This window comes from Mirounga leonina, unplaced genomic scaffold, assembly GCF_011800145.1.
Source record: "Mirounga leonina isolate KUSES-001 unplaced genomic scaffold, KU_Mleo_1.0 Mir_129, whole genome shotgun sequence".
NCBI classification, from domain to species: domain Eukaryota; kingdom Metazoa; phylum Chordata; class Mammalia; order Carnivora; family Phocidae; genus Mirounga; species Mirounga leonina.
Window position 1 is genome coordinate 26,848,988 of NW_023270323.1, and position 15,685 is coordinate 26,864,672.

The following is a 15,685-nucleotide window of genomic DNA, read 5'->3' on the forward strand; positions in this document are numbered from 1 at the left end:
AATCGGGCCATTTAGATCAATAGATAAATTTGAATGCAGACCAATTTGTATTAGATCAAATTAATTCTGTAAAGGTATTAATTAGATGTTTTGTGGAAGATGGTTTTAAATGAACATATTTGTCTAGTGTTTGAATGTACAGCAGTGTGTGATCGAAAGAGAAAAACAAATGTTTTTAAGAAATGAATTAATTTCTTAAAACAACAGATTTGAACTGGATTAAGTTCTTTTTTAGTATATTTCTTCAACTTCATTTTGTATCTGTTGGACAGAATAAGAACATTTAATAGTTTTTAGAAAATCTATTAAAGTTATGTAAATAGTAGCATGAGTGGATTTTAAATTCAGAATTAAGCTTCAGATGTTCTTCTCTACTTAGGAAAAATGTTGTGAAAATCAGGCCATCTGCTGAGGTACTACGGTTACATTTGGCCCTCAGAATGTGTTTGACATGCTCTGTTTTAGCACTCTGTTGGATTATTAGCCCGCAAAACAAGTTCACCTTGATCTTTTACATTAAACATAAAGTAGCTCAGGGACAAAATTTGACGTAAATCTAAACCTGTGATGTTTCCATCTAAAGAAGGCAGAAATAAAACAGAGTTTTGGGCTAGATTACGACAAAACATCACAAGTGCCAGAAACACAAGTCTTGAAGCTCTTTCGGTCAGGAAATATGGCAAGCGCCTCGGCTGAACAGAATCAAAATCACTGCTCAGCCATAAACCACAGCAACCCACTGATGCAGGGCAACCTCCCCACCCTGACCTTATCTGGAAAGATCCGAGTGACAGTTACTTTCTTCCTTTTTCTACTCTCTACAATTTTTAATGCTTCTTTCTTGTTGAAACTTCAGAAGTGGACTCAAAAGAAAGAGAAAGGGAGAAAGCTTTCGAGAATGAAGGTGCTTTTAAAACATCTGACCTTAGCCAACCTGGTGGAGACTCTGATTGTCATGCCACTGGATGGAATGTGGAACATTACAGTCCAATGGCGTGCTGGGGAGTTCCTCTGCAAAGTCCTCAGCTACCTGAAGCTTTTCTCCATGTACGCCCCAGCCTTCATGATGGTAGTGATCAGCCTGGACCGCTCCCTGGCCATCACGAGGCCTCTAGCTATGAAAAGCAATGGCAAGCTTGGGCAGTCCATGATTGGCTTGGCCTGGCTCCTCAGTGGTATCTTTGCTGGACCACAGGTAAACCATTATCATGAACTTGTTAGGATATGGCAATCACAGATTTCCTATCTCAACTTGACTACTGTATTGTATTATCGCATGTCAAAGGCAATATTGTATTATCTTTGAGAGCTTGGACTCAGGGAATTAGAGAGTAGAGTTTAATCCCGGTTCTGTTACCTTGAGCACATCTTTTAACCTCTCTGAGTTTCAGTTTCTTCATTTATAAAATGGAGGTAATGCCTACTTTACGCAGCTTTCATGAAGATTAGATGAACAATGTATTAAAGTGTCTAGCATAATCTCTGGTACATAGTAAATGCTCCTCAAAAAATGTAGCTATTGTCAAATTTGACCTCATCCCCATTTTATCCTTTCATCTAGTTTTCCATTCACTCTGACTGATATGGTAAATGGAGAGAATCTTGAGGAACTGTGAAATTTGCATAGGTAGAAAGTGCTTATAACTTGTCTCATTTGGGACTTCTTGAGCGGAAACTATTCTGTCACTGTTGCAACTTAGAATTATTCTCAACTAGTATGTTGTAGTGGGAAATCCTGGACTTTTGACATTTGAATATTTCTCTGAGATTGACTTGAGCTTATCTGGAGGTAGCCTAGACTGCAACAGGCTGTTAGCAAGATTAGGATTGTTGGTGTAGGCACAGGGCTTCTGGTACAGGCAGATATCGCTGCAGATTGTCCTCATCAGAGGCAACCTGATTAACTGAATCTGTCTTCTTCAGCAGTCATATCTCTGAAGAAAAGGACACATTCTTACAGATAACAAAGATCCTTCAATAACAGATAAAGAAGTTGTCCGTATGCTTGTAAATGTACTGTATGATGATGAACCTAGGGTTCAAGGATGTGTCAAGGGGTGACGTCCAAGTTAACCAGAATGTTTCAAAAACCAGCCTCTACAAATGGAAGTTATCTACACATTCTACATGAGCCAGGTGGTTAAAAACAAACAAACAAACAAAAACAAACAAACAAAAATCCTGCCATGCAGAACTCACTAAATATAGCAAAACACTAGGAAGTTGGATAACCAAATTTTCCCAACAATTCCTCACTTAAATGGAAAAACTAAAGTATTTTGATTTCCCTGGAGAAAAGCATAGTACAATGATTCTCACAGTGAATACACAAGAAGAGGTTTAGTAAATGTTTCTCTCAAAATGAGGTTATTTAGCTAAGGTTTATGCCTGAAGTTTTCCATTTTGTTTCTTTAAAGTGAGAGAGCTGCTTATTTATTGATTTTCTTAGGGAAGACAGGCTCTTCAGACTGAGTCAGATACTGATGAAACAAAGAAACAGCCCTCAAAGAAAATGTAATTCAGTTGTGGAGACAAAACTTATATAAAACTAATACAACTATATACTGAGCGCTTTTTTAAAGATTTTATTTATTTATTTGATGGAGAGAGAGAGCACAAGCAGGGGGAGAGGCAGAGGCAGTGGGAGAAGCAGACTCCCCACTGAGCAGGGAGCCTGATGTGGGACTTGATCCCAGGACCCTGAGATCATGACCTGAGCTGAAGGCACTTAACCGCCTGAGCCACCCAGGTGCCCCTATACTAAACAGTTTTAAAACCTATTACAAGTGTAAGAAGAAGAGATGAGTAAGAGTTGAAATGGGGAAGGAATGTTTTAAGGTTAAAGGTAGGATAATTTGAGTCTTTTAAGATGGATGGTATTTGGATGGAAAAAATAAGTCAAAGATCACATATATTTTTCAGCAAGAGTTGAAAAGTGTGATTAATTTTCACAGGAGACTTGTCTGGCTGAAGCAAAAGATTGAGAGGTAGGACTAGCAGGAAATCAGATTTGGTGGTTGCTCCCTTTTCTTCCACCTCATAGTGCACGATTTGTCATAAAACATCATGATTATGCATTTACTCGTCTTTGCCATTAAGGCATACACTCTTAAGTGATGGAGACTGTTATGCTCAACTTAATTAATACTCACAGTACCTAATAAGAAAACTAGCAAAAATAGAAATTTAAAAGGTTTGGATAATGTGATTTCTCTTCAGATCAAATAAATCCTTCACCTTCTCCTGAAACAACAAGTTTGGATGAGTGAATCAGTGAATGAGGGGTATGATGGACCTGTGTTATAGAAGACAGTGATAACCAGGGGAAATTCTGAAATTAACATGGGAGCCATAAATCCTCCATAAATCCTTTGTGAGTCCTGGGCAAGAGATAAAGTGACTTTTTAAGAAAAATACTATAAGAAAATTTACATAGACCCAAACAGATCCAAGAGACAGAGAAAGCTTTTCCAGCTTTTCTGGCAATGAGTTGATTAGGTTGGTGGCTAGGGCAGTCTCAAAGAAAATTGATTGTACGAGGGACATTTCAAACAAACAAACAAACAAACAAAACAAAGCTTGGCAACAAGTTGGATTTAGGGAGTTAATAACCAGAGGGTGTAAACTATAGCTCCAATATTTTTAAGCCAAGGAGTTTTAACAGTAAAACCATTGAAATAGGCAGGTAGGTTGAGAAAAGCAGTGTTTGTCTACCTGTTTGTTTCTCTGTTTGTTTTAAGGGGGAGGGAAGCCAGGCTCTGAAAAGAGATGAAAACATTTGCTTTAAGACATAATTCTACCGATATAAAGTCATTGTGTAAGTACAGGTATTTGGAAAGTAGTTGTTAAGTTGGGATACTGACGAAGTCTAAACAGAAGTAGAAATAGGTTAATTTGAGGGGCTAAGTTGGTTGAGTGTTCGACTCTTGATCTCAGGGTCATGGGATCAAGCCCCCCTTTGGGTCTCCGTGCTCAGCAGGGAGTCTGCTTGAGGGTTCTCTCCCTTTCCCTCTGCTCCTCCCCGCCCCCCTCCCCGCCGCAATGCACACGCTCGTGCGTTCGCGCTCTCTCTCTAAAATAAGTAAATATTTTTTTTAAAAGAAAAGAAATAGGTCAATTTGTGATCGGCCTTTTGGCTAAGATCAAGTGTGATATTAACTGAAATGCAAACCAATAATGTCAGTCTCCTTTAAAGGACTGTCCCAGAGGCTATAAAAAATATATTGCTTTATTAATTCAATTATTTTCATCCAAATATATCACAGCAATAATAGAAAGATAGTGTCAAATACTTATTTATCTTGACGTAGTAAAAAGAAAATATAAAATTAAATTTGAATTGTTTAGGATGTTCATCTAATAGCCTGACCTCAAATACATTACTCTTCCTGAGAGATTTATGTGAATATGGGCCACAGAAAATGATGGTATTATTTTATGGTGAAACACATGACTCATCCTTACTTTCAGCAGCAGATTAAATTTATAAAGCACTTTACTGAAGTTTCCTGAAAAACCTCATTCTATGCAGTATGTAACAGCCATGTTACTATCCCCATCCCGCGTATCAGAGAAAGTACAAAGAGTATCTTTGAGAGCAATGGCGTACGAACCTTTCTGGCAGTAACCCAAAGTAAGAAACACATACCACATAGAGACTTTGCCTGTCTGTCTCTCACATACCAATAACTGAGAAAATTTTTCATAAAATATTCAACTGTGTTTCTTTTCATTTTTTAATGTTGATTGCAACTACCGATGGGTATAATCTGCAGTTCAGGGATGCCTGGGTGGCTCAGTCGGTTAAGCATCTGCCCTCGGCTCAGGTCATGATCCCAGGGTCCTGGTATCGAGTCCTGCATCGGGCTCCCTGCTCAGTGGGGAGTCTGCTTCTCCTTCTCCCTCTGCCTGCCACTCCCCTTGCTTGTGCTCTCTCTCTCTGACAAATAAAAAATAAATAAAACCTTAAAAAAAAAATCTGCAGTCTGAAGGGGTTCATTAACTTTCCCAATGTCACTTGGACTGTTGGACTCGTGTCTTTTTATTAAGTCCAGGTTTTCTTTTTTTTTTTTTAAGATTTTATTTATTTATTTGACAGAGAGAGACACAGCGAGAGAGGGAACACAAGCAGGGGGAGCGGGAGAGGGAGAAGCAGGCCTCCCGCCGAGCAGGGAGCCCGATGTGGGACTCGATCCCAGAACCCTGGGATCACGACCTGAGCTGAAGGCAGTCGCTTAACCAACTGAGCCACCCAGGCGCCCAGTCCAGGTTTTCTTTTTATTAGAGCTCTCTGCTATCTCTCTGAATAAAAGAGGTTTTAATCCCATGACTAATGTTACACATACTTAATGGGAAAGATGAGAGATTGAAAGGGCTTCTTATTTCTAGACTGTGGCACACCACAAGTCCACCTCCTGCTTCATCATGCTCTCTGGATAAGCCCACTGACAAAGGTGCATCCTGTAGTGGACAATTCACATTATAAGGATGAGTTTAATCATCATCCTCTGGTGCGTATATTGATCATCTGTTACTTGAGTAATTCTATGATGGTTTGAGGATATATTTTCAGAAGTTTCAGCATAGCCTAGCTGAACTGTCAAACTTTTTCCTAGTAATGGAAGTTTTTAAAAAGCAAAAATTCTACCTGGAGCCCCAATAAATACATGAAACATATAAGTGGAGCTGTTTTTGCTGAAGAGGGATAAGGGAGGCCAGTCTTCTGCTTGGACATTCACTAGCCCTGCTCACGGTCTCTGAAGACCTTAGATCTCCCTGCAGCAAAGCTTGGAAGGCAACAGAATAGTAGAAACGGCATGAGTATTGGATTTAAACAAAGTTGGTTTTAAATCCCAATGCTGTCCCTTACTATCTCTGTGGCTCTGAGTAAATTACTTAACTAAACTTAAAAGAATAGTGGTGAAGAAATTGTAAAGAATAAGATACATAAAATCACCTAGTACAAGGCTTTATACTTAGACACTCCATTAATGTTCATTCCTTCCTCTCCTCCTGTTTTCATTCCTTTGTTCATAATAGAGTTTTTGAAGTCAGGAGGGAAAATAATAGGGAAATATGAGTATGAATATTAAATGATTCTTCAAGAGACAGCAAAGAGAATTGCTTACATGAAGATTGATTATTTCCAATTTCTCAAAATTATAGCATTCTGACTGATAAGTCAGTTTTGCCAAACTACCTCCTAGTTACCAGCCTATCCTACTCTTTCTGAAAGCTATATACACCAAAGCATAATAATTCAAGTCCTGAAGGTATTATCTATAACAGTAAAATAAGGTTGGAAGGAAGGAAAGAAGGAAGAGTGAGAGAGAAAGAGGGAAAGAAAGAGGGAGAAAAGAAAAAGAAAGGGGAGGGAAAGACAAAACATGACCCAAAAGAAAATCTGCCTTAAGACTATGTATAGTTGGGCTGGTAAGTACATGCTGAGGAGAAAACATTTGCTGAATTAGGGGTGTTCATATCTCATCAAAAATCACACGGTTTCCAACAGCACTCATCTCCCACCACAAGAATCATTTGCGGAAGTTCACACCATTAGTTTATCTGTGATGATATGGAGCATTACATGCTGACAGCATTTAAATTCTGTCGCTAACCCGGGTTGGAAGGCAAGATATATGAGACATCCTTTAGTCTTTGGTGTAAAGATATGTGATCTGAAGATGTATAGAGGCTTGCCTTGACACACGGAATGCACTTGATTGGACTAGAATGTACTTTTGAACTTGACAAGCAGCTTAAATCCAATCAATTCCCATCACACGTGTACAATATGCCAAGAACTATACTGGAACATAGGAGTAGCATACTAATAACATAAATAACAACAATAAACATAAATAAATAAATAACAACAATGATGATGATAAATATTCATTTATGGAAGACATAAATATGTGTCAGGAATTGTGCTAAATCCTTCTGCATGCATTATTTCATGTAAGGCTCCCCAAAACCCTATATATTGTATACAGTTATTATCTTTACTTTATTCATACAGAAACTAAGGTTAAGAATGTTCTATAAAATGTCCAAGATTATAGTCTAGTAAGTGCAGATGTTAGTACATCCAGTTAACTCCATCCCCAGAGCGTTTAGCTACTACACTATATCACATTATGCAATATTGTCTATTTCTTTTTGTCCTGTAGAAGACTAGAGAAGGAAAAGGCAGGAAAGTCTTAAGTTGAGAAGAGATGTTTAAGAGCTATCAGGAAAAAATATATGGTAAATATTTATAAATATATAAATAAATACATAGGAATACACATTTATAAGTTGTGTGCCTTGAAAGTTTTATAATAATAATGGTTACAACTTTTACAGCGCTGTGTGCCAGGCATATTCTAAGTGCTTTGCAAGCATTAATTCATGTAATTGTCTTGACAACTCCTAGCAGTAAATACTATTAATATCTCCATTTTATAGAGGAAGAAACTGAAGCACATCAGCTAAAGATAATTACCACTGGAAAAGATTAGGTGATAATGTAATTAGTCTGGGGTAAGGTGAGGGTTAAAAACAATACTCTAAGAAGCACCTGCAAATGACTCTAAAGAAGGAAAATAGATTGCTCTTGTTTATGGCAAAATAAAGCAAACACTGATGAGAACTGGGGCCAAGGATGAGAAAAGAGAAACCAAGAAATTAAAGAATTATAATCCAAGGACAAAAAACAAAACAATGGAAGTAAAGTGGGTCCCTATATTAATCACTCCAATGAACATGGTCCTGGAGCACAAAATAAGCTAGGTTCAGCTTATTCATGGGCAAGTAAGATTCCGAGTTACCATGACACTCTACTGTGTCACTCTTTAGAACTCACAACAGTCTTCCTTATGTGACAGGTGTCATATACACGCTATAGCTCCCCTACCAAATTTTAAATTCTCTGAGAGTAGGATATATCTGGTTCATCTTTTATGACAGAGAGCACCTAGTATAGTTTTTGACCAAGTAGTTGCTTTAACAATAAGCATTTGGAGTGCCTGGGTGGCTCAGCTGGTTATGAATCAGACTCTTGATTTCAGCTCAGGTCATGATCTCAGGGTCGACAGATAGAGCCTGTGAAGGGCTCTGTGCTCAGTGGGGAGTCTGCTTGAGATTCTCTCTCCCTCTCCCTTTGCCCGTCCCCCACCCCCGTGCACATTCTCTCTCTCTCAAAACAAAGAAAAATAAGCATTTATTAAACAAAGATAACCATTAGCTCAAATCATGGCCCTATTTCAAAGTTATTTTATTGAAAGTTTCATCATTATGATTTAAAAACATGAAACATTAAAGTGAAAATGTGGCAGAGCAGTGCAAAACAGAAAGTCAAACTTGGGTCATCTGGGTCCAAGTATGATTGGGAAAATGGGGAGAGAAGTAGCTAAGGTTTTAAAGAAATACTAGATTCTCAGGTTCTTTGTGAAGTAACCCTTCCAAAGACTTCAACTCACAACATCTGTGGGGCCAAATTCAAAACTAAATTTTAAATAAGGTCAGGTTGAGGGGCGCCTGGGTGGCTCAGTCGTTAAGCGTCTGCCTTTGGCTCGGGTCATGATCCCAGGGTCCTGGGATCGAGCCCCGCATCGGGCTCCCTGCTCCGCGGGAAGCCTGCTTCTCCCTCTCCCACTCCCCCTGCTTGTGTTCCCTCTCTCACTGTGTCTCTCTCTATCAAATAAATAAATAAAATCTTTAAAAAATAAATAAATAAGGTCAGGTTGCAAAAAAGTATGGAAAATTTAAAGGGTATAAATTTAAAGGTGTATAAATTTAAAGGGTTACTTTGTGATGTGGAAAAAGTTGGTCTGGATTGCAAAGTAGAATTAGCTGAATAGATGCTTTGAGTTTCTGAACTTTAAATTTGATTATATGATCTTTGGGCGCCCTCTAGTGGATTAATTTAAAAATACTATTTTGCCCTTGAAAAAAGATCTGAAACTGAAAATCAACATTTTGATTACAAATAAAAGATACAGCATTATATTTTATATTATGTTTACTATATTTTATTTATTATTTATCATATTTATATTTTATTAAATTTTTCTACTCTACACGCAAAGAAAGTAAATATAGGGTTTTTTTTTAAAAGCACACTCTACTCCCATTCCAATACTGCAAAAAGGAAAGAAATCCTGGGCCTGTGGAATTAATTAAATTAAATTAAAATTTATTTATTCAACCAAAAACTTTAAAAAATAAATACTGTCCCTCATTTACTTAAAATTTTTTAAATCCTATAACATTTTGTTTGAATTTACTATTAGTTTTACAGTGCTTGGGCACTCTTACCTTTTGACTTTAATAATGCATCATAGTAAAATGAAGTTTCTCAGTGGAAAAGCTTAGAAATGACTGGATAAGAAGTGTGCTTGATAAATGGGGAAAGAATGAGTAAATGTCTACTAGAACTTTTTGAAAACTACTTGCAACATTTGTTTAATAGTTGATACAAGTTGTGATTTAAAGAAAAACATAATTTCACACTTAAAGAAAGTTTGCAAGAATCATACAAAGATTTCTGGAATACCTTTCCCTGGGCTTCCCCAAATATTAACATTTTACTGCATCTGTTTATTTGCTTCGTCTCCTATATACACTTTTTTTTTCTGAATTGTTTAAAAGTAAATTCAGATATGATGTCCCTTTTAATACTTCAATGTGTTTTTTCCGGCACATACTCACAGTACAGGTATCAAAATCAGGAAATTAGCACTGAAAAAATACTATTATTTAATCTATATAACTTATTCATATCTCACCAATTGTCCCAGTGATGTCCCTTTTGATAAGAGAAAATCCAAGATTATGCATTGGATTTAGCTGCCACATCTCGTTAGCCTCCTTTAAATTGGAACCATTCCTCAGCCTCTCTTTGTGTTTCATGACATTGACATTTTTGAAGAGTGCAGGCCACTTATTTTGTAGAATGCCCCTCTAGTTGAGTTTGTCTAATGTCTTCTCATGGTTAGATGTAGGTTATGTACTTTAAACAGAAATACCAAAGAAGTAATGGTGAGTACTTCTCAGTGCATTATAGGGAAGCAGCTGCTGTCCATTGGTCCCATTATTGGCAATGTTAATTTAATTATTCGGTTATTTCTCTACAGTCAAGTTATTAATTTTACTCTTCATAATGACCAAGTATCTTGAAGGTAGGTACTTACAAATTATGTAAATATCCTGCTTTCCTCAAACTTCACCCATGTTTTTACTATCCATTGATGATTCTTGCCTGAATCATTTATTATTACCATTTGGTAATCACTACTTTCATTATTCCTTATACATTTATTAGTTGGCTTTCTACAATAATAAAGAGTTTTTTTCCCCCTCCCCATTTCTTTGTTGTTATTATTCTGTAATGTATATCAGCATGGACTTGTGGATTCTTCCTTTATTCAACAGTTAATCATTCCTTTTTATCAGGGCTTTGTTTTTTGGTTTGGGGGTTTTGTTGTCAATGCTGACACTGTCGCAGATTTTCTTTCAAGCTGGCTCCAGAGTTCTTCTGACATGCTCCACTATTCTTTTAGTACTTCCTGGCTTTTTGGCACAAGCTGTTCCAAGCACATATTGTAGTTTGCCTGTGACCCCCTTGGGACTCACCCACTTCTCCAATGAGCTCTGGCTCCTTTTGGTAGAGAATGGTCTTTAGAAAACAAGACCTGGTACGAGAGTGCTGGATGTGCTTACTGCCAGTAGGATGTCATTGTTCCTACGCTCCCAGCAGACAGAGCTAGAACCTAAGTACACACCCACAGACACACACATGCACACATGCATGGAAATCTACATGGAGATTTTCCTTACTCTTTTTCTGCAGGTGTATAGCACTCCATTGTGTGGTCCACCGGATTTTATTCAGCTACTGTTCTATGAATTGGTATTTACATTATTTTCAATGTTTTTCAATTACAAACAATGCACCAATGAATAACTTTGTGCCTATGTATTTTCATATAATGGAAGTAGGAGTGTATCTTCAGAGTAAATTCCTAGATATCAGATTGCTGGGTCAAAAGTAAATGCAGATGTAGTTATGCTACTTATTGCCAAATTCTTCTCCATGGGGGTTGTGCCAATTTGCATTCCTACTAGCAATGTGGGAGAGTATTTTTTCCCCACAACCTGGCCATGAGAGTTTGTTGCTATTTTTCATTTTTGCCAATCTTGAGAGCAAAAAAATGTCATTTCAGTGTAGCCTTAATTGGCATTTTATTACGAATGAGGTTGAACATCTCTTCACATGCCGAAGGGCACTGCTGTATCTTTTTTTGTGAATGGTCTATTCATGTCTTTTGACCATTTTAATGGGGTTTTCTGTCTCAAAAGTAGAATTTAAATATGTATCTTGGGGGCACATTCTGACTGTTAGACACAGTTTTGGGTGCTGCAGATATAATGATAGACAAAATCACTTGCAAAAACCTAACTCAGCCTAATTGCATCTGAAATTGAAATACGAACAGTGTTTAAATCCTTGGTTGATTTTCTGCTAGGTTGAAATAATTCCCCAAAAAATCCAAAATCCTATAGATCCATTCACATTGCCCAAACATATTTTGAGTAAAGATCCACTTACAACTTTTCACTGAAGCACCAAAGGGATAATATCAAGGCGCTGAGCTGTCACTTTGGGCAACGTGTTCAAAGGCCTGCAGAATACAGAAGGAAAAAGCTTTCAAGAAAACATGCAAATACTGTTTGAAAGAAAGTAACGCCATTTTTCAGTTTGTTTGTTTGTTTTGTTTGTTTTTTCTTTTCTCATACAGTTATATATCTTCAGGATGATCCACTTAGCAGATAGCTCTGGACAGACAGGTTTCTCTCAGTGTGTAACACACTGCAGTTTTCCACGATGGTGGCATCAAGCCTTTTATAACTTCTTCACCTTCAGCTGCCTCTTCATCATCCCTCTTCTCATCACGTTAATCTGCAATGCAAAAATCATCCTCACCCTAACACGGGTCCTTCATCAGGGTCCCCACGGTAAGTATGCCTTAGATTCGGTGTTAATTATGGGTAAGCAGGTTTTACAACAGCAATATTCAACGCAGAGTGTCATGTACTAGGTGCCAGGTACTATTCTAAGCAGTTTGCATATTTAATATTCACAGTAACTCCATGAGGTAATACTTTTATTATACCTCTACTATCCCCAGTTTACAAATGAGGCAATTTGGTATCTCCCAATGTTCCAAATTTGTACCATGAAATTAAAAACGAAAGAACAGTTTTACCTCATGTTACCCAGTAGGAGCATCAGCAAAGTGCTCCTGCTGGGCCCACCACAACACTATACGAAACACCTGATTTCCAGAATATCGCAAAGCACAGCTTGTTGAATGGTAGTCAAGAGACTCATTAAAGTTAAGCTGTTCCATTTCACACTCAAATCCCCTATTCCACACAACGTAACTGTGCACGTGTGTGTGTGCGCGTGTGTTGGTGTGAGAAATACTGTTGAATACGTCATTGACTCTTTCATCTGAATCTTCACAGCTGTGGTTGTGCCTTTTTTTGCTTCCGTAAGCTGGTGCAACCTCGAAAACTAAAATTTATGAATTTGCAAAGTAAATATGTCTACGTTGGCATGACACCCAAAAGACATGTTACCAATGGCATGGCACAGAAGTTGTACAGGGTACAACTTAACAGGAAAATCATCTTATTTACTGTAGTGTGATTACGCTCAGCAGATACTTTCTCAAGGAGATAATTATGGCACCGTCCTGTAATTGATACTTGGGCAGTTCCCAGAACAAAATGGTATTTAATACTTTTTAAGAAGTATACTGCAAAAACATTTGCCCTCAAAATCTTACCCCAGAGAAAGTCAGTTCTATAAGGGATATCTAAGAAGGGCACATGGAGAATAAGAAGATAGATCCCAAATAGGGATTAATCTGAAAAAACGTGAGCTAGGCAGAAGAGAGAATCAAAACAGAAGAGGCAAGGAGCAATAGTTAAATATTACTAAGACAGATTTAGTTAATTAATCTTTTCTTTATTCAACCAATATGTATTAACTACTCAATATTGCTGGAAATGGTGATAGATGAGGATACTGTGGTGAATAAAACAGCCCAGTAACTATCCCACTTTCATGGAGTCTACAGTCTAGAAGAAGATGGTAAAACAGTAAACCAGTAATGAAATGTGATATCTCAAAATAGGTGGAACGACAATTATGTTACAGGAGGTTCAACATTTTTTCAGATTCAGCCCCTGTGCTAAGCCAAAATGCTTTTTTAAATGTGTTCATTCCTATTGATTGCTTTCTTACTTATGTCATTAAAGTTTACAGATATTGAGGATTAAATGAAATAATGTGTGAAAAGAACAAGACACATAGCAAGGTACACAATAAATGATAATTAGGTTTGTATGACAGAAATCTACAACTAATCTGTACTCAATAAATTACTGATTTTAACATTGCTAGTCAAAAATTAATTTTATAATTAAAATATCATACATGTAAATCTTTTCCTCCATGTTTCCACTCTTTTGTGATCAATGAGTAAGAAGTTGCAAAATGGCTACTTCTGAAAAGCATGATCTATTTCCCTCAGAAAAAAATATGGCATGTGAAGGGTATTTTTTATTTTAAAATAGCAGTTCTGGATTATGAAATACAAGAACAGATTTTAGGTACTTTAAAACTGCAGTTAAGAACTACGTGCTAAATGTCATGCAAGCTGCCTGTTAGAGTCCACATTTCCATTAAACTCCAGTGAATTTACACACACACACACACACACAGAGCCCACATACACCACATATTTAACAAACACATGCACATACCACACATACACCACGCACACACATACATGTGAACTTTAAATGATTTACTGATATGAAAAGGGAAATTGTTTTGAATACCATAGAGAGAAGCACATGGTTGAGAAAGATAAATTTGGACAACACTCTTTCATCCATGCGTGATTCTCATCATCCTCACTGTCAGAGATACTCAGATAGTAAGTATAGTTCTGTGTAAACACATAATCGAATTCAGCTCAACTTTAGTCTACTCTCTTAAATTTATGTTTTAAAAGTTTGAGTACCCACACATTTCAAATCCAAATTAATTCGGTGAAAATTTATTTTTAAGAGCACTGTCATCTTTAATCTTCTCTATTCATTATATGACATAGTGGAAAACTTGGAACATTCATATCCTTTACAAACAAATTTTCATTATTAAAAATTATTAAAAATAATGGAAATTTGTTCCTGTTCCACTAATTAGTTTTAATTAGTGACCCTTCCTTTTTGTCCATTTTGGTTTTGTAATAAAACTGGTCTTTATTTTTTTTAATTTTATTTTATTATGTTATGTTAGTCATCATACATTACATCATTAGTAAAACTGGTCTTTAAACACCTACTTTTTTCTCTATCTAACAGAGTTACAACTGAATCAATCCAAGAATAATATACCAAGAGCTCGGCTGAGGACCCTAAAGATGACAGTTGCATTTGCCACCTCATTTACTATCTGCTGGACCCCCTACTATGTCCTAGGAATTTGGTACTGGTTTGATCCTGAAATGTTAAACAGGGTGTCAGATCCAGTAAATCACTTCTTCTTTCTTTTTGCTCTTTTAAATCCATGCTTTGATCCCCTTATATATGGATATTTCTCTCTGTAATTGATAGACAATGTAGAAAGTCATACAAAGAAGAGCAAGGTAGTGAATTTCATCAAATGGGAATAAGAAACACAAAGGTGGCAGCACATTTACATACAAACAAAACAGAGTTTAAGTTTATATTAATGTCCTTCTTTTAAAATCACATTGTCAGAGGTGGCTGGGTGGCTCAGTCGGTTAAGCGACTGCTTTCGGCTCAGGTCATGATCCTGGGGTCCCGGGATCGAGTCCCACATCGGGCTCCCTGCTCGGAGCCTGCTTCTCCCTCTGACCCTCCCCCCTCTCATGCACTCTCTCTCTCTCTCTCATTCTGTCTCAAATAAATAAATAAAATCTTAAAAAAATAAATAAAATAAATAAAATAAAATAAAAAATAAAATCACATTGTCAGAAACTCAATTGCAAATTAAAAAAAATACAAACACAAAGAAAAAGAAAATTCAAGAAAAATAATAAAATATTCCCTCATAATCATAAACTTCTGAATTAATGTGTGCCCTTTCTGGGCTCCTATAACACATTACATAGGTTTCTTATCACTTTCTCCTTGTCTATTAACGTATAAATATTTAAAACAGCCATGGCCTAAGGCAAAGAGATTCCAAAAAGTAAGGCTGAGAAACCATAACACAGTCTTAACCTAGGCATGCCTTTGAGAGTTTTTTCCCAAGGGGCTTAGCAGCAATTATATCTTATGCTACAATAATATCTAAAGCACAGAGTGAGTATTTCCTCTACCCAGAAGATCAATCTTCCCTCCTCTGGTTAAAAAATAATACAATGAATCTAATTTTTTTTTAATTTCAAAAGCATTCTGAAGTTTGAAGTATTCAGCAACCAACTCACCATCCATTCCATCGTAGTTCTCCTTCATCCCAGTCTTTATATGGAACAGCGTGAAGTGCCTTCATAAAAAGGGGAGGCGTAGAGGGATTAGTATTTGGACAGGGATTAGAACATTCCTCTATGCTGCATAGTCAATGGAGTCTGTGGTAATTAACTGTAGTAATAACATT

At 36.9% G+C, this 15,685-nt stretch overlaps 1 protein-coding gene across 2 annotated transcripts; it reads left to right on the forward strand.

The window, feature by feature from the left end:
* Positions 1-676: 676 nt before the first annotated feature.
* Positions 677-14,669, forward strand: GNRHR (gonadotropin releasing hormone receptor). Of its 2 annotated transcripts, none has more exons than XM_035004880.1 (3): positions 677-1,195; positions 11,784-12,000; positions 14,425-14,669. In XM_035004880.1, exons 1-3 carry the CDS (start codon positions 677-679, stop codon positions 14,667-14,669), a joined length of 981 nt encoding a protein of 326 aa, XP_034860771.1. The 2 variants fall into 2 exon arrangements, with proteins under 2 accessions (XP_034860771.1, XP_034860772.1); XM_035004881.1 differs by having other exon boundaries at positions 11,909-12,000; positions 14,425-14,452.
* Positions 14,670-15,685: the final 1,016 nt, after the last annotated feature.